This window comes from Quercus suber, unplaced genomic scaffold, assembly GCF_002906115.3.
Source record: "Quercus suber isolate HL8 unplaced genomic scaffold, Cork oak 2.0 scaffold_391, whole genome shotgun sequence".
In the NCBI taxonomy this organism is placed as follows: Eukaryota; Viridiplantae; Streptophyta; class Magnoliopsida; order Fagales; family Fagaceae; genus Quercus; species Quercus suber.
The window spans coordinates 447,472-468,160 of record NW_027069843.1 but is presented as its reverse complement, the minus strand read 5'-3'; the positions used below and the strand labels follow the sequence as shown (position 1 = coordinate 468,160).

Genomic DNA, 20,689 nt, shown 5'->3' with positions numbered 1-20,689 from the left:
TCTTCTCACAGAGGCTGGGCCAAGCTTCCTCTGGTTTTTTTTTTTTTTCCTTCTCTAAGGCCCAAGACTTACCCATTCATGAGTTTAGGCTTCCTTTTACCCATTTTAAATGGGCATTGGCTGACGGATTAGGCCTTTCCTATCCTTAAGGTCTCATTAGTTTTGGATTTTAATATTTGTAATATTTTGGACCTCAACAGTTTATAAGACCCACCTTCGTCAATTAAGACGATAAGTCTGATCCCATTAAGCATGTTAGCCATTACAATCAAAGTATGACCGTCTACTTTAGGAATGAGGCTCTGATGTGCAAAATCTTTCTCTCAAGCCTTGGACCCATGGCCATAAGATGGTTTGATGGATTGGATAAGAAATCCATCCATGGATATGATGAGTTAATTAGAACCTTCGGTGCGAGGTTTATGACTTGTAGCCGAGTTTCGAAGCCTTTTGATTCCTTGATCACCATGTCTATGAAGGAATGTGAGACTCCCAGAGCGTATTCTAATTGCTATTGGGAGTTGTATAATAAGATCGGGGAGAAGTTTTGAGTGACTGATGTGACTTCCCTCCACACTCCCACCTCCTCCTTCTTTTATTTATTTATTTATTTATTATTATCTTTTTTTTTTTAAACAATTGAAGTTTATTACTTGTTTTATTGTAAAATGCTCACAAAATGATATAATTATTATAATTGATATCACATCAAAAACTATTTACAGTCTTTATCTTCCGTTTAAAATTTGACACATCAATTTATAAGACCAAGATAATAAAATCATAATATCCTTGGTGTCACTTTCAATCCACACCTTAACATGTGAAAAGATTTGTGTTCTGTTTTGGTATGAGATTTTCTTTTCTGGGTTAACATATCCATAATGTGCAATTTTTTTTTTTAAATCTGAGAAGCATGAAGAAAATAGCCCCCAAAGATCATAATTGCCATATTCTTCTTTTGGTATTATTAGCTTTGGTGCATAATGTATTCATGAAGCTTTATAATGTCCACGCCTCTGACTCAAGGGAGTCAGTCAGCTGTTATTGAAGTACAGGAAAACATTGGAATAAGTTGCTATCTTAACAAGTATAAAATCTAACACTAATTTTTCTTCCTAAGAACTTGAAGAGCTGATTGAGCAGTGCAATAAGCAATAGCCTGAACAGTGACCATTGGATTAACACCTAAAGCTGTTGGAAACACACTTGTATCTGCCACAGACAATCCCTCTACCTCCCATGTTTCTCCCATCTGGTTCACCACTGACTTCTTTGGATCAACCCCCATCCTACAACTCCCCATCTGATGTGCTGAACATATTGGTGCTGAAAGGCCTCTCAATGGCCTTGAACTCTCCTCTTTCACAAACCTCTCAAACTCAGTTGAGCCCACGTTCTTCACATTTAAGGTCTTTCCTTTGCAGTGATGAGTCCCAATTTCTTCAGCTCCTGCTGCTGCCAATATCCTCAGTATCTTTTCTAAGCCTTTCTTTAGACTCTCTTCATCAGCAACTTCCATTGGGTAACTGATTGAGTTTGGTGAAACCACTGTTCCTGATCCTTTATCCCTTGCCAATGCAAATATATGGGCAGTCCTAGAAAACCTGCACATTCTGTTTTTTATATCTGTCCCAGAAATCCATGGCATTAAAATTGAGAATGTACCAGGGTGCAATGAAGGCGTCTGTATTACGGCACCATATCCAGACCCATCCAAATTTGCAACAACTGTAGACATTGCTGTCATTATCCCTCCTTCATAGCTCTTCTTGTCTTCCTCTGGCCAAACATTGGGTAAAGGTGTATCTGGAAAGTAGCCCCATGCCATTGTCACTGGATGGAGATGTAAGTTCTTACCAATGTTACCATTCTTCAAGCCACTTTTTTTCAACAACGCAGGTGTACTGATGGCGCCACACGCAACTATAGTCACCTTGGACTCTATCACGGCAATGTCTTTTGCTCCATTGTACTCAAATTCGAAAGCAACCCCAGTTGCTGTCTTCCTATCTCTTCCTTTCTTTGTCTTAGTTAAGACTTTAATGGCCTCACAACCAGGAAGAATTGCACCATTGCCTGAATTTACCAAGTCCACAAGCCATGTTTCGGACGTGCCTTTCTTTGTTCCATCCTTGCAGCCAAGACAACACCAACCACAATAATGATTCGGCGGTGAATTTCTTGGTATGTTTTTCACAGGATATCCCAATTCTTGACAACCTTGTCTCAAGACCGCGTTATTAAATCCTTCATCTTGGAATTCAGACTGAACTCCCATTTTTTCACAGACAACGTCCAAAGCTTCTTTGTATAGTTCACTGCCAAATAGTTCAAGTTCATAGTGATCACACCATTCATTAATTACATGCTGGGGTGTCTTAATTGAAGCTGACCAGTTAATTGTAGAGCCTCCGCCGACTGTGGAGCCTGCAAGTACTAATACACCCATATCATCAGTTGCCAACAAACCACTGGATAGGTACATTTGATCCATAGTTGGGCCTTCAAGAAGAGACAGATTTTTTCTGGCACAATAGTTTCCTTTCTCCAATACAAGCACTTTGTAACCGGCCTTTGCTAGAACACCAGCAACAACACCACCACCTGAGCCAGAACCAATCACTACTGCATCACATTGGATAATTAAAGAAGGATAAGATAGGCTGGGAGGATTGGTTCTCTGAGAAAGAACTGAGACAGGAAATCCAAGTCGACGTAGAGTATTTGCAGCCATGTCCCGTGATTGTTTTAGATTGATGAGGCCTCTGTAAAGAGGTCCACAAAACCATTCTTTACTACCATCTTCTTCTTCATCAGATTCTTTATATCCAATTTTTTTTAATGCCTTGGACTGCTCAGTTTGGTTTTTGAATTCTGGGTCAGGTCCACTGTAACCAATTGCTTTCCATGATAGGTTATCGTCCTTCTCATCCACCTGGACATGTTAATCTGGGCATGAGACTAGGATCAAAGTGAAACATAATATACATAAAAAATGGTTTTAGACTTTTTGTTTTCCGTTTTGTGTAAATGTAGAATTACAGAAATAGCATATTGGTCATTGTATGTTGGTTTATCATCATCTAAAAATACAAAAAAATAAAATAAAAAACATCTTCCTAGTATAACTATAAACAATAAGTTCCTGGTGTTTTATCAAATTCCTATCTCTCTAGGATGGTTAGTTAAATCAAATTCCTAGTTGGAGGCATTATCAAAGTCCGAAATAGATAATAGCATATCAATAATGTGGTTGTCTACTTGCTTTGTGGGATTTGTTTCCGAGGTTCAATCCCTCCCTCCACTTAGCAAAAATAAGTCAACTACTTTCTTCTTTTTATTTATTTGTTTTTTGAGTTTTGACTAATTTATATTACTTGAAAAAAGGATCTAGAATAAAAAAGTTAAACAGAACTTAACATTGCTTTATAAATTTCCCCTATCTTATAGGTCTCAAATAAGTGAATAACTAACTGATTAAATAAGAAATGATCATTACGATACAATGTTTGTTATTCTTTAAAACTAAAATCATGTAATATTTAAAATGCATATGTTAAATTTTTATGATAGTTGAGCCCTCAAAAAAATTGAGTTGGCACTCGAACAAATTTTTTTTTTTCTCTAGATTTTCTTTTATATGGTAAAATTTGCTCTTGCATCTTGCTTCTTAAAATCTTTTTTCTCATAGATTTTAGCAAGTTTTTCTCTAAAAAAAAAAAAAATGTTAGCGTGCAATTTGGTAATTTACATTGAGTGGGAAATTGTTTAAAATTCACTACGAAGATAATAATGTTAATAATGGAATTTTATCATATGAAAGATCATGGTTAATCATTGCTTTGATGGGAAGTGCTTGGGTTTTTATGTCTATAGCAAATTAGACAAACTTTGTATGCTCATCCCACACACATATGTATAAAGTCAAAGCTAAGCGAAAATCCAAATAGAATCCTCAATTAATTTCTAATTTTGTGTCATGTGTCTCTAATATTTTTTTCTTAATTTTGGTGCCAAATAAGTTATTTAACAAAAAATACGAGGAGCTAATTTTTTAGTTTTAATGCATGAATTTACACTACGGTGAGAACTGAAAGGTCTACCACGTTAAAAAGTTAAAGAGAATATATATAAGAGGTTTGTGATCATCTATTGGAGTTTGTGGTCTCAATAGAATTATTTTATTCATGAAGGAAGCTTACGTGAACCAGTGTTGAATCTGAAATCAACTCTTCAACTTTGTTTAATTATTTTCATTTTTTTGGGGATATATTATAGGTACTTCTCATGTTGTCCCTTTTAACCTATGAATTTGGTTCTTTAGGTGTACTAGAAAATTAAAGAATGCCATCAAGGTTAGTCCTCTCTCTCTCTCTCTCTCTTTTGGTTGTTCTTTTGATGGGTTTTATAAATTTTGAATGTTTATGTATGAAAATTTTGAGAATGTTATCCAAGTTAATCCTCTCTCTCTCTCTCTCTCTTCTATATTTTAATCTCTACACTGTCATTTACCTTTCGTAATGTTGTTAAAGAATTTGTCGCTTTTGTTCCTTCTTTGAGTTAAAACCTTCTTCTCCAAGGCTTTAGTCAATTACGTTGATAAAACCTTCAACTCCTCATAAATGTTTTATGAATATTTGTTAATTAGATTTTATAAAGGCCCATGGACTTCATAAATCATATATTCAAGGTGTCAATTCAGGTAAATATTTTTGCACTCCTATTTTCCCTCTTCTTTTGGGATTTTAAGTTTTTTATTGTTATTTTTAAATTTAAACATATTAACATTTAGTAATCATTTTCAATTAGTGGTGTTGATGTGGTGCTTATGATTAGCAAGTAGTAAATACAAAGAACAACAATTCAAGCCACAAATAAATTTTATGGGTAAGTTTTATAGCTACTATTGCATTTGGCAGTAGATGGTGCATTCTCTAAACTGTAGCTTGTAGTAACATCTTAAATTAAAAAAATAAAAGAAGGAAAAAATATTCTACAAAATAAGAAAAATAGACTAAGGTTTCTTTGAATTTTTTTTTTTAAAATAGTTTTCAGTGTGTTTGGATTGAGATTTTGTTAATTTGTTAAAAGCGGAAAAAATATAATCATATATATTATATTAAGTTGAAGTACAATTTTAGAATTCAAATCGAATCAAAATTAATTCCTAATTGTAGTCTAATTTTGTGAAATGTTTCCGATTTAATTTTTCAAAATTTTGGTGCCAAGTGGCCTCCATTCATAATGCTTAGTATGGAAACCGAGATGAATATCTCATTATCAGAATTGTTGAATGGTTTCGTGTGTAATTATGGTTACATGCTAGTCTATATATCTATATATAATAATAATAATAATAATAATAATAATAATAGGTGAAGCTGAGAGAAACTCAAATTAGAGTTCCAATTTTGTGGCATGTGTCCTAAATTATTTATTCTTAGAGAGTTTTATTTCTTAATTTTAGAATAAATGTGGGACCACATCATAAATATTCATCCAAATGAGTTAGTAAGTTCAAAAACCAAAGAGTCTAGAATAAATGAATTGTAAAAAAGAAGTGCTTAACAATAATTTTTTAAAAAAAGGACAATTTACATTTTATACCTAATAATATCCTTACAAAATTTTTTAAAGAGTAAACAAAATATAAAAATGACTATCAATAGTATTTAAATTATATATATAGAAATTATATCATCACTACAACAAAAGTGGGCTAAATTATATATATAGAAATTATATCATGTATCTTATTGTATATCCTTAAGTGTATCCATGCATATACATAGGACTACAAGCTAGTTATATTTAATGTCAAAATTGAGAGAAAATTTAATTAGATTTCTAAATTGGATTTCAATTTGACTCTAATTTTGTAACACATGTCAATTCAATTTCTTAATTTTTGCGAAGATATTTACTACTCATTTCAAAAATAGAGAAGAGTTATTAGTACAAAAGCCAAGGAGTCAAAAAAAGAAAATCCAATTAGATTTTAAATTGGAGTATAATTTTGCGCCATATGTCCCATATAATTTTTTAATTTTGTTCCAACTGATTTTTTAGTGTTTAAAGCTGAGTAGCCAAAAAAAAGAAAAAAAAGAAAAAGAAAAAGGAAAAGAAAGGTTTGGTTAGATTTTGACAAAGTATTAACATGATTTTTGGCAATGGATATTGGGAAAAATTAAAAATTAAAAAATAAATAATAAAGAAAATAGAATTTATATTTATGTTGGACGTAGGCTTCAGCTTAGGTTTTGTGGGGCCAGAAAAACATATGGCCTTGGCCCACTCCAAGCTAGGCCCAAGTGCTCATGCCGAGGACGCATAAGGGGTCCGTGGATGAGAGCGCGAGGATCAATCTCCGAGGAACTTATCCGAGGATGGCCCCATCCTCGGGCGTCCGAGACCTCGTAAGAACACGCACCTCCCCACCAAAAGGGACTCCTTGAATATCCGAGGAGGAAAGGGTTCAGTGCCACGCGTCGGCGAAGAGGCAAGCCTTAGGCGAGCTGTCACCTCTGCATTGAATGCGCTCATCTAACCCCTCTGGCCGCATTAATGGGGATGTAACTCCTTGACAGGGTAACATTGATCATTGTGAGCCACTTGAGTGCGGATAGGACCTCTGATGGGACGGGCGGTCAGAGGGGAGGCCAATGGATGATCAACAGAAGGAAGGAGGGGATAGGAGCAAGGGAACTATATAAGAAAGGCGAGCAAAGCAATTGAGTGAGGGGATTGAAGAGAATGCCATAGAAGGACCCAGAGGTCATGTCAATTTCTGGGGAGGGACCTCCTCGGATGAGGGCCGAGGAGCGACCCTTAGTTGTAAACTGGGCTCACTCCCCTTCAATGGAAGAAGAGGGGCTTGTATTCCGTTGCTAGTCTGTTAGGGCCTAAACCTTCGATCCACTCTCTAAAAATGTATTGTTGGGGAACCTTTCTAAATTGAGTCCCTACAATTGGCACCGTCTGTGGGGAGGATTAGTGCACTGGCAGGCGCAACGGACGGCCGTTCCTAAGTAGTTATTTTACGGAAGGTTGGTAGCGACGCATTAAAAAAAAAAAAAAACATTGCAGAAAAGTAGAAGATTCAAAGTAGAAGATTCAACAGAAAAGAAAAGGAACTTCATATTATTTTATTAAACGGAAGGTACAAGATATAAACAGAGGCTTAGGCAGGCGTGTTTTACAACTAACTTTACAAGCTAATTCTACAAACAGAGGCTTAGGTGGACCTGTTCTAAAACTAGTTAGAGGGAATGGGGCTGAGACTAGTATGCTCCAAGGCCACCAACAACTCCTTATCCGGTGCGGCGGAGCTCAAACAAAGAGAGGAGCCGACGCAGGTGCTCCGGGAAGCCATCCCCCATGACGTTCCCTCGATTCTCTCCAATCCTCAAGAGCGTTGGCCGTTGGAGACGGCAACACTCGGGCACCGGCCATGACGTGATTTTGCGCGTCTCCTCCGGCAGGGGCGCGCCCTGGGGAGGAGCGTTAGGTACTTCAGGGACATCCCTCCTGGCCACCACGCAGGGCACAATCAGGGTTACGCCTAGACTCTACCGCGCCAAAAGCCTAGTGGGGGTTGCGGTCACAACGGCTCTTGGCCCATGTGTCCTCACACCCGCCTAGAGCCGCCCCATCTCTTCCAACTCTGGTCACAATCCTGGCAGGGTTATTGAAGGGGCTCGGGAGTTGAACAGACGTGTTGCTAGTTGTGCTGGGAAGTTCATGGAGTATGGAGAAATATTCCCCCCAGAAAGCCTTATACAGAGGTTGAAGACTGGTGAGAATTATTCCATACAAAGTTCGAAAAGAGAATTATCAGCGGTACTAATCACGAGGATACCAAACCCTAAGAAGACCGTAGACCGCTGGATTTGTATCAATTCACGAGGGTATAAATGAAGGCGTGTCTTGTGCATCGAAGCGTCAAGTGCGGAGCGCGAACGGTCAAGGGGCGCATCGTAAATGAAGAAGAAGGGAAGTGTTAGACAGAACCAAGGCATTGCATGGTCTTTGGACTCAAGCCTCTGGGGAAACTAACCACTCAGCTGTACCTGGGTACTAGACAGAACCAAGGTATTGCATGGTCCTCGGACTCAAACCTATGGGGAAACTAGATACTTACAGAAAAATAGAAGTGATAGATAGAACCAAGGCATTGCATGGTCCTCGGATCCAAGCCTATGGGGAAACTAACCACTCAGCTATACCTAGGTACTAGACAGAACCAAGTATTGCATGGTCCTCAGACTCAAACCTATGGGGAAACTAGATACTTATAGGAGAATGGAAGTGTTAGACAGAACCAAAGCATTGCATGGTCCTCGGACTCAAGCCTATGGGGAAACTAACCACTCAGCTATACCTAGGTACTAGATAGAACCAAGGTATTGCATGGTCCTCAGACTCAAACCTATGGGGAAACTAGATACTTATAGGAGTATGGAAGTGTTAGACAGAACCAAGACATTGCATGGTCCTCGGACTCAAGCCTATGGGGAAACTAACCACTCAGCTATACCTAGGTACTAGACAGAACCAAGGTATTGCATGGTCCTCAGACTCAAACCTATGGGGAAACTAGATACTTATAGGAGAATGGAAGTGTTAGACAGAACCAAAGCATTGCATGGTCCTCGGACTCAAGCCTATGGGGAAACTAACCACTCAGCTATACCTGGGTACTAGACAGAACCAAGGTATTGCATGGTCCTCGGACTCAAACCTATGGAGAAACTAGATACTTACAGAAGAATGGAAGTGGTAGACAGAACCAAGGCATTGCATGGTCTTCGACTCAAACCTATGGGGAAACTAACCACTCAGCTATACTTGGGTACTAGACAGAACCAAGGTATTGCATGGTCCTCGGACTCAAACCTATGGGGAAACTAGATACTTACAGGAGAATGGAAGTGTTAGATAGAATCAAGGCATTGCATGGTCCTCAGACTCAAGCCTATGGGGAAACTAACCACTCAGCTGTACTTGGGTACTAGACAGAACCAAGGCATTGCATGGTCCTCGGACTCAAGCCAATGGGGAAACTAACCACTCAGCTGTACCTGGGTACTAGACAGAACCAAGGTATTGCATGGTCCTCGACTCAATCCTATGGGGAAACTAGATACTTACAGGAGAATGGAAGTGTTAGACAGAACCAAGGCATTGCATGGTCCTCGGACTCAAGCCTATGGGGAAACTAACCACTCAGCTGTACCTGGGTACTAGACAAAATCAAGGTATTGCATGGTCCTCGGACTTAAACCTATGGGGAAACTAGATACTTACAAGAGAATGGAAGTGTTAGACAGAACCAAGGCATTGCATGTTCCTCGAACTCAAGCCTGTGGGGAAACTAACCACTCAGCTATACCTGGGTACTAAACAGAACCAAGGTATTGCATGGTCCTCGGATTCAAACCTATGGGGAAACTAGATACTTACAGGAGAATGGAAGTGTTAGACAGAACCAAGGCATTACATGGTCCTCGGACTCAAGCCTATGGGGAAACTAACCACTTAGCTATACTTGGGTACTAGACAGAACCAAGATATTGCATGGTCCTCGGACTCAAACCTATGGGAAAACTAGATACTTACAGGAGAATGGAAGTGTTAGACAAAACCAAGGCATTGCATGGTCCTCGGACTCAAGTCTATGGGGAAACTAACCATTCAGCTGTACCTGGGTACTAGACAGAACCAAGGTATTGCATGGTCCTCGGACTCAAACCTATGGAGAAACTAGATACTTACAGGAGAATGTAAATGTTAGACAGAACCAAGGCATTGCATGGTCCTCAGACTCAAGCCTATGGGGAAACTAACCACTCAGCTATACCTGGGTACTAGACAGAACCAAGGTATTGCATGGTCCTCAGACTCAACCTATGGGGAAACTAGATACTTACAGGAGAATGGAAGTGTTAGACAGAATCAAGGCATTGCATGGTCCTCGGACTCAAGCCTATAGGGAAACTAATCACTCAGCTATACCTGGGTACTAGACAGAACCAAGGTATTGCATAGTCCTCGAACTCAAACCTATGGGGAAACTAGATACTTACAGGAGAATGGAAGTGTTAGACAGAACCAAGGTATTGCATGGTCCTCGGACTCAAGCTATGGGGAAACTAATCACTCAGCTATACCTGGGTACTAGACAGAACCAAGGTATTGCATGGTCCTCGGACTCAAACCTATGGGAAACTAGATACTTACAGGAGAATGAAAGTGTTAGACAGAACCAAGGCATTGCATGGTCTTCGGACTCAAGCCTATGGGAAACCTAACCACTCAGCTGTACCTGGGTACTAGATAGAACCAAGGTATTGCATGGTCCTCGGACTTAAACCTATGGGGAAACTAGATACTGACAGGAGAATGGAAGTGTTAGACAGAACCAAGGCATTGCATGGTCCTCGGACTCAAGCCTATGGGGAAACTAATCACTCAGCTATACCTGGGTACTAGACAGAACCAAGGTATTGCATGGTCCTCGGACTCAAACCTATGGGGAAACTAGATACTTACAGGAGAATGGAAATGTTAGACAGAACCAAGGCATTGCATGGTCCTCGGACTCAAGCCTATGGGGAAACTAACCACTCAGCTATACTTGGGTACTAGACAGAACCAAGGTATTGCATGGTCCTCGGACTCAAACCTATGGGGAAACTAGATACTTACAGGAGAATGGAAGTGTTAGACAGAACCAAGGCATTGCATGGTCCTCGGACTCAAGCCTATGGGGAAACTAACCACTCAGCTGTACCTGGGTACTAGACAGAACCTAGGTATTGCATGGTCCTCGGACTCAAACCTATGGGAAAACTAGATACTTACAGGAGAATGGAAGTATTAGACAGAACCAAGGCATTGCATGGTCCTCGAACTCAAGCCTATGGGGAAACTAACCACTCAGCTATACCTGGGTACTTGATAGAACCAAGTTATTGGATGGTCCTCGGACTCAAACCTATGGAGAAACTAGATACTTACAAGAGAATGGAAGTGTTAGACAGAACCAAGGCATTGCATGGTCCTCAGACTCAAGCATATAAGGATAGCTAACAACTTCAAAATACCCTAAGTTAGGAAATACCAAAGCCCTACCTGACCTTTGAGACATAAGGGGACTGCCTACGCATACATTCCCCCCCTCCCATTATCATGGTTACTGACATAATCGACCGAGATACAATCAATGCAAAGAAAAAGAAAAGAAAGGAAGCAGATAGCACGCAAACAAATAAACAACCCAAAATAGATAAGAAAAGAAATTAAACTCCCATTACAATAATGAGTTCATAGAAATTGCGTGACAAGAGCCACATTACAAAAAAAAAGAGAAGAACAACGACCAAATAAAATAAAATGACACAAGGGAAAAAAGCATAGAAGCAGCAAGGGCACGTTGGACTGATACGTCGGGGGATCTACTCCTTTTGCTCAGGCTGGACAGGGGCAACCTCTGACTCCTCCGAACCCTGGCTTGAGGGGACGGCCTACAGGCGTACGGTGAGAAGGGCTGCTTCCTCGGTGGTGGGAATTTGAGCATCGGAAGGGACCTCCACTATCTCTTGGGGCACCTCCTCGCTCGGATGCCCCCTTAGTTCAGCAGCCCCCACCTCCTCAACAATCTCCCCAGCCTTAGCGCCATCAGGGGCGACCTCGCGGATAGTAAGGGGGTAGTACACTCTCTCCGCCTTCCACAGGTCGGACGAGGCCTCCACCCCAGCTTGTTTGAGGGCCTCAGCCCAGACCTGGGAGCAGTATCGCCTACATACCCCCGGACTTGAGCTTTATAGAGGGCCTCTACCTCAGCCACCCCATCAGCGTAGGCTGTGGTCTCAGCCGCCTCCTTGGCAGTCAGGGCCATCTCTCTGCCAAAATCTGCCTCGTCCTTGGCCCGCCGAGCCTGGTCTCTGGTCCACTCTGCCTCCCTCTGGGTCCCCTCGGCCGCAGTCACCTTAGCCTGTAGATCTGCGATCAGATCCCTTGCGATCTGCAGCTGCTCCTCTGCCTCGCCCAGGTGCCTTGTCTGCTCCTTAGCCTGGTTCTGGGCACCCTCAAGACCGGACACTGCATTGTCCCGAGCCCTGGTCATCGCCTTCAAGTAATCTCGAGCCTTTTCGAGGTCAGCCTCTGAATTCTTCAGAGCCCGGGTGGCCTGAAAGCGCCAATCACGCTCCTGGTCGAAGGCCTTCCCTTGGTCGTTCGTCGCCCCCTCCAACCTATAGATGGCCTGGACAGCCTGTTAGAGTAACCGATGCACTATAAGCCCAATAAAGAAAAAAGGGGAAGCGAAAAGGAAAGGAAAGGGAGTCAAAGTTCTAGTCCTTACCATCCCCAGGTACCGCTTAAGGCTGAGGAAGACCTGTTTACTCCTCATAGAGTCCAGCTCGGCCATGTCCGCTAGGAGCAGCAGGCACCTCTCCAGCGCGTCAGCCACATGCGCGCCTTCGCCCTCGTTGAAGTCCCTAAGGGAGGGATCATCCTTCAGGGGCTCCCCATGGAGCATCAGAGCCGGGAGCCAGGCCTGAGCCTCGGACGTGGTGTCGACGACCTGCCTGTCCGGGCTCTTGCCGCCTATCTTAAGCTGCTTGGACGGCTGCAGAGTGTTGTCCTCCTCATGCGAGGATACCATCTTATCCTCCATAGGCCTTTTGCCATTCTCCTTCTTCTTCTTGGGGTCGGTAGGCACGGTCCCAGAAGGCAGGCCCGTCTGGGAAGGAGGAGGAGTAGGAGGGGAAGTTTCTGCTGAGCAGAAGTCGACCTAGTCTTTGGAGGAGGAGGGGGAAGCTTCTGCTGGGACTTCCCCGGTTGGTCTTCAATCAGGTCCAACAAGCTGGTAGTGGGCTTCCTCTTGTAACCCATTGCTGGCAGAGGAGGGGCTTCTGAAGCAAGGAGGTCTGCTTCGGTCAAGCAAAGGTCGCCCAAGTCCCCGGGAGAGTCCTCGGACTGATTAAGCTGTGCAAAAACGTCGAACGCGTCCTCCTCTCTCTCTGGATCCTCCTTGGCAGCCTCGGCGAATGCTTGGGAAGAAGAAGGGACGGCTACAGTAATAACTTCTGGTTCTAAGGGCTCCTCGGGAACTAAAACCTGTCCTCGGTCACAGTAATCCTCTGAAGCCGAGGATCGTTGGCTCGGATCACGTGCTTTGGAACCAAGAATGATTTCTGGACAGGTTTATATCCCAAGATTTTGTGGGCGGCCCTAACTTGATTGTTGTCCTCGTTTATATAAACTGACGCCCTCAGCACCTTCTGCAAATCTTCCCGGTTGACCAAATGGAAGTGGCGCTTAAAAGCGTGCGGGTTTGCAAACGGAAAGCACCACCGCGTTAGTAAAAAAAGAAGGGGGAAGAAAAAAGACGAGAACTTGAGACCCCTCCTATTTCCCACTTCCCCACCTGGTATTCCCTCTGTTGTTGGGCAGTGAAGGCCATCGTGCCACTCCCCTGACACGATGAGAAAATCCTCGTTTAGCCCCTTACTGGACTCAGGGAGGCACTGGATGAGCCACACCTTGTCGTCCCTCGTCTTCAGGTAATAAGACTTGCCCTTAAGGAGCTGAAGGTTGTAGCACCAGTTCACGTCATGGTGGGTCAACCTTAGCCCCATCTTCTCGTTCAGGGCGTCCACACAGCCCAGAATCCTAAAGACGTTTATCCCACACTGGGTAGGGGCCAATCGGAAGTGCGTGAGGTAGTCCCTCATCACCGGCCCCATGGGGATCGTCATCCCCCCTTCAAGGAAGGCGACAAGGGGAATTACCACCTCGCCCTCCCGTCTGTGTAAGCGCCAATCCCCATCCTCACAGTATCTCAGACCTACATTGCCGGGAATTCGGTAGTCGGCGATGAATTTCTCCATCGCCTCCTCAGTATAGACATATTTCTTAAACCTACCCATCCCAGTTGATGCCTAAAAGAACTAAGAAAGAACAGGCGAAGGAGAAGAAGGGGTAAAGAGGGAGAGAGCTCAGAGAGGGATAGAGCGACTTACTGGGAAGAGAAGGAGCTCCTCGGACAGGCTTTTTGTGCTGGAGATGTAAGTGAGAGTGTGTCTGAACTTAGGAAGGACGCGCGAGAATTCTTGAATTGCAAATAAGGAATAGGAAGAAGCGGTTCGTATGGGTATTTATACCCCAAATCGAAGAGCCATGCGGATTTTCCCGCCCATAAATGCGAGACAAACCTCCACCGTTGGATTGGTAACGTCTCATTAGACGTGGGGAGCACAGAGCCGCCTGAATTTAATGATAGGCATGTTATGCGCTCCGAAACATTAGCGACGTGCCTAGGGCAGATGAATAGACCCCAGTACTGAGGGGGTAAGGCCGAGGATGTCAAAATCCTTCTCCCCGCCCGAGGATGCGTGCAGCAAGATTTTGAGGGGCTATTGTGGGGCCAGAAAAACAGATGGCCTTGGCCTACTCCAAGCCAGGCCCAAGTGCTCACGCCGAGGACGCATAAGGGGTCCGTGGATGAGGGTGCGAGGATCAATCTCCGAGGAACTTATCCGAGGATGGCCCCATCCTGGGCGTCCGAGACCTCGTAAGAACACTCACCTCCCCACCAAAAGGGACTCCTTGAATATCCGAGGAGGAAAGGGTCCAGTGCCACGCGTCGGTGAAGAGGCAAGCGTTAGGCGAGCTGTTACCTCTGCATTGAATGCGCTCATCTAACCCCTCTGGCCGCATTAATGGGGATGTAACCCCTTGACAGGGTAACATTGATCATTGTGAGCCACTCGAGTGCGGATAGGACCTCTGATGGGACGGGCGGTCAGAGGGGAGGCCAATGGATGATCAACAGAAGGAAGGAGGGGATAGGAGCAAGGGAACTATATAAGAAAGGTGAGCAAATCAATTGAGTGAGGGGATTCAAGAGAATGCCATAGAAGGACCCAGAGGTCATGTCAGTTTCTAGGGAGGGACCTCTTCGGACGAGGGCCGAGGAGCTACCCTTAGTTGTAAACTGGGCTCACTCCCCTTCAATGGAAGAAGGGGGGCTTGTATTCTGTTGCTAGTCTGTTAGGGCATAAACCTTCGATCTACTCTCTAAAAATGTATTGTTGGGGAACCTTTCTAAATTGAGTCCCTACAGGTTTTGTTCCCATTTAGACCAAAACTAAATCAATGTAAACTAAACTCTAGCACAAAACAAAATTAATAACATTTATTATCAATATTTTATTATTATTGTTATTATATAAATAATGGTTTGACAAACTATATAATTGAGAATTTCATGGATAACAATTTGAATGAAAATTTTCTCAATTGTTTCAAATAAACTTATATTTATTTTATAAGTAGTTATTTTATATTTTCAAATATGCAAACATTATATATAACCTTGGTAAAATTTTAATATGCATTTAATTATGCTTATTTATGAATGTATCCCATGCATATGCATGAGTTACAAGCTAGTTAAAATTTATGAGGACGAAAATTATTCTAGTTAAATAATTATTTTCTATATATATATATATATATATCTACAATATATAAAATTGAAGATGTTTTACTTTGGTTGACCTCATATTATTATGTCGCATGCATTTTTGAAATCTCACAAATTTATAAATCGTTATCCTTTTAATATATACACAAACATAATCATAAAAATGTCTATTAATAATTATCAATTTACATATTTAGACCAAATAAAGAGAAAATATATATATATATATATATATATATATTTAAACTTTCCTGTGCATTGCTCAGGCTACCCACTAGTGTGTGTGTATATTCACATGGATAATTTTGTGTATATATGTAAGGGTCATAATTTATTCTAGTATTACAAATTGAGAGAAAATTATTGTGTATTCCTGAAGTACCATAAATGCGTATTCCTCCTCTCACATGAATGGTAGCTCCCACCATGAATTTAATTAGTAGGACCCACCATTTTTGTGAGAAGGAGGAGTACGTATTTATGGTACTCCGAGAGTACACAATAATTTCCCTAAATTGAGATTGGTATTTTGTTTTTCCAATATATACACATATATGGGTATGTGCATGTATTTACATTTGTATGTGCTCTTGAATTGTCTTTACTGATGTATTAATACCATAAGTCAGCCTCCTCAAAGTAGACCGTAGAATAATTGCTAGCCTTATAACTCCCATTTAATGATAGGTTGGCCTTAGAACATTTTCTTCTTTGTAAAAGTATTCTTAAGGTACAAAGACCATTGATCTTAAAATTAAAAGAGAAAAAGAAAAAGAAAAAGAAAAAAAAAAAGAGAGTTACAAAGACCATTAATATTTATATATTTATTTATGAATACAATTTTGCAATATGATTGATTAGTGATGAATTCTCACTTTGATTATGGGTATTGGGTGGTGGATTAAGAAAAATGCTAAAGCTATCACATAATTAATTATAAAATGTTTACAAATGGATGAAATAATAAATGTGATTGATGGATTTCAATAACCTAATAAACGAATGTTTGAATGATTTTTTTTTTTTTTTTGTTATTAGTGACACAAATTACACTTTACTACCTTAAATTATATCCCATGTTACACTTTGCACCATAAACTTTATAAATGCATTTTTTGCACCGTAAACTATAACTCTTGTTACATTTTGCACCCCGATGTTAAGTTTGCAGTTAACTTGGATGGAAAAATATGATACCACATGAAACGACCTAATTGTCCATCTTCTCAATGCTTTAAAAACAAAAGATAAATTACACTTTACCACCCTAAACTATACTTCTTATTATACTTTGCACCCTAAACTTTGAATTTTCATCTAAGTTAACAGCAAATTTAACGGTAGGGTGTAAAGTGTAACAAGAGTCATAGTTTAGGGTACACAACGTGTATTTGAAAAATTTAAGGTATAAAGTCTAACATGAGGTATAATTTAGGGTGATAAAGTGTAATTTTCTCTAATTTATAACTCTTATATGATAAAATTTTGTAGCATTAATCCCTAATAATACTCAAATAAAAATAATAGAATTCTTATATTTTGTTTTTCTATATACTGCATAAGTATCTGGTTAAGTACTGCATAAGGCTGCAAGCATTCTGCCGTTTATCCTAAAAAAAAGAAAAAGAAAAAGAAAAAGAAAAAATGCTGCAAGCGTAAAGCCTTGTATCACAAATCTCTAATATTAATAAATTGTTATACAAAGCACCAGCAAACTTTATTAAGAAGAGAAGTGTACAAGTGTTTGGCATGCGTACATGGATTAAGACAGTTGAAATTTTTTCTCAAAAAAGAAAAAAAAAAGAAAAAAAAAAAAAAAGAGAGTTGAAGTTGAAGGACATGCCACCAACACTTGTTGAAAAAGCAGTTCACTTAAATTAATGCCAACTACTTTTTGCACCGGACTTGGTTTGGACACATTTGGGTTGGGCTTTGGCTTCGACTTTGACAATTTTTTTGCTATTTTAATTTTAAAATTTTTTTGGGTCTTTTTTTTGTTTTTGTTTTTGTTTTTTTGTTTTTTTTTTTGTTTTTTGTTTTTTAGCAATTTTAGTGGCAATAGAGACTTCTGTAAAAGGATAAATAGATAAATATATTCAGATTATTTTTTTAAAAAATCTAAGAGTGACCTATCTTCTAAGCTCAGATCCTTCTATTATTATTATTATTATTATTATTATTTTTTAAAATTTTTGATCCAAATTGATGGAAGACAAATTAAGGCGTTGGACAATCTGAGCTCGCCTCTTGGTGGTGGCAACAAGAGAGCTCATTGCCTTCAGACCACAGTTTTTATATTATAATTTTTGCCATAATTTTGATGTGACAGACTGAATAATTACTTTTTTTATCACTTTTATATAGACTCATTATTTTTTTTATCAATCATAATTTTTTATATCAGAGTTATGATAAAGTTGTGACACAACAAGTTGTGGTTTTGTATTTTCTCAATCTCATTACACCAAGAGGTCATTGACATGTCTGAAAAAAAATATGTTTGACTTTTTCTACACAATCAATAAATAATCATCTTCTCAAAATAATAATAATAATAATAATAATAATCAATATCTTATCAAAAAAAAAAAATCAATATAACCATATTAATTTATAGTGAAATCGACATTCTTGAATAATCCATATTTCTACTTTGATTATAACTAAAGATTCTCTTTCTTCGTTGAAAAACACATCTCAATAATTAATACACATCTCTACTTTGATTGTAACAAAGAATATAATTATTCTTTTCTATATCTGTTGAAAAGCACCTATCAAAAATTTTCATTTGGAAAGAATTATCTTCAGAATTGATATTTTCTTTTAACCTATTATGAGGGCAAGACATCTTATAAAACCATTTTGTGGGTTCTATTTTCAAATGATAAAAAGTAATCATCAGGAGTAGATATTATAAATTGAAATTATCTCTCTAAAAAAAATCATTTATATGATATTATATATATTATTAGATAAAATAAATTCTTAATTGTAAAATAGTCTCTATTTTTCAATGAATGTAGTTGACTATTTATGTGGTTGAGGAATTGTGTCTTTGAGAATAGGCAAGTCTACTAGTGACAAAATATGTGACTTATTTGTTCATGCCTTCATGGATGGGGCAAAAATTCTTCATTGGGCGGGAGAGAAAAAGGCAGGTTTTATGTAACGGATGCATATCAGTATCAATATATATATATATATAAGAAGTTTCTTAAAATTAAAAAAAAAAAGGTATAAAAAAAGAAAAACAATGTGCTGATTTGCTAGATTTATTTATTTATTTTTATAAATACCGTAGAATATAAACTGATAAAGTCCACTCCATGATATGATCCATTACTCTTATTGTTAGATTAAGATACTATATTTTAATGACTTTTCCCAGTCTACATTTGCTTTACTAATGACCTTTTGGTTTAGAATTAATTTCTTATATATAAGGGTGAGGTTTACGATTCAATTTAATTTAATAGTATCATTTTTAGAGATTTATACAATAATGGGATTATATATATATATATATACCTATATCCCTTTTGTTAAATTTGGAAAAAAAAAATCTACAGTATTCCCTTAATTGGTTGCAATTTCCTTATCCACTGGTCTATTAATAAAGTATTTTTATAATATTATAGTGAGGCAATATAGTTTTCAAATAATTTTGCAAGAAGTAGAGGCAATATAGTTTTCAAATAATTTTGCAAGAAGTAGATGTTAGCTCTTGGCCGTTGGCTCGTCAATGTTAGGTTGGAAGTTGGTTTGATGTCGAAATCCTCAGAAATAACTATATATAAATATTTATGCTAAAAATATCTAACATATCGATTATTTATTTATTTTATTTTTATAATAACAGATAAATTCTTGGGTGACATCATATATGATTCTATTATTGACTAAGATAAGATAATCAATAGATATAAATTAAACAAAGAAAGTAAACATTTGGAGAAAATGGATAGATACATGTACATATATGGTAAATAATTATAATTATATAATAAAAGTATGAAGTCATACATGCATGCTTGTATGCAAAATTAATGAATTATCAAATAACCATGATAAATCCAAATAATTAATTCTAAAGGGGAACCAGCTCTAACCTGAGTGAAGAAAGCATAGAGTGTGAGGATCTTCATGGCCTTGATGAGCATTCTTAGAAGAGAAAAGTAACTAAGAGATAATGAAAGCACTATTTCTTCTCTTTTTTGCGGAGACACCTTAGAAAATCTTTGAAAGTATGGAAATTGACTAGTAAGGCTCGCTCTCCCACATAGTATAAAGGTCCCAATCCAAGTTGATAACACCCATAACGCCACTCTCATCAGCCACTTCTTTGGGTGGTTCAGTCTCTCACTTATCAACCCCCCCACCTACATGCATATTCAATATCAATATCTACCAAATGGGTTTAAATAAAAATCAGAAAAATTGTACATATTTTTGCATAAGAACTTTGCAAAATTTTTCTTTCATAAAAACTAAGACATCCATAACCTTCTAGCTCAGTGACAGTGTTTGTTCTCCTTTAAGAGAAACCAAGGTTCAAATCCTCTTTATCACTTGTTGTAACGATTTAATTACTAACAAAACAAAAAAGGCATAATATATGAAATTTCAGCATGCATGCATGTATCTAATTGTTAGAAAAATTATGAATATGGGTATGGATATGAGTTATCTTACTCGTTCTGGAGTGCCAGCCATTGAAGCAGAAGTGGTGTAGAATTTGACAACAGAGTCATTGGTTGTAACGTTGGAAACATCAATGGAAGGCAAGAAGGTGTCACAAAGCGCAGTGAGTGCGTCCATCTCCCAAGAAGACAAAGAGTTTACATACGCCTGCGAGTGGGATCTCTCTCCTTCTACAAGAAGGTCTTGTGTGCCAAAATTATCTATCTTAATCACCGTGTGTTCTTCTTTTTCATTAGCCTTTGGTGACTCCATTGTTTATGAGAGCTTTTAAGAATGAGAGAGCTACAAGGGGTTTATATAAAAAAATTAATGAATCTAGGGTCAATTATTATTTTTTTCATTAAATTTTTTATTAGGTGACTAAATTATAAATAGTAGATAATAATGTGACACATAGTATGTAATCTCAGTGATATGTATAAATGAGAATCAATAATAACTTAAGGATAAAGTTTGGTTAACATGACTGTATATTTTGAAATTCTAACC

At 38.9% G+C, this 20,689-nt stretch overlaps 1 protein-coding gene across 1 annotated transcript; it reads right to left on the bottom strand.

The window, feature by feature from the left end:
* Positions 1–937: 937 nt before the first annotated feature.
* On the bottom strand, positions 938–20,462 carry LOC111993029 (long-chain-alcohol oxidase FAO4A). Its single transcript, XM_065761016.1, has 3 exons — positions 20,192–20,462; positions 19,609–19,878; positions 938–2,938 (listed from the first exon to the last, which is right to left on the bottom strand). The coding sequence occupies exons 1-3, from the start codon at positions 20,450–20,452 to the stop codon at positions 1,106–1,108; spliced, it is 2,364 nt and encodes a 787-aa protein (XP_065617088.1). The 5' UTR covers positions 20,453–20,462; the 3' UTR covers positions 938–1,105.
* Between the last annotated feature and the right edge of the window lie 227 nt (positions 20,463–20,689).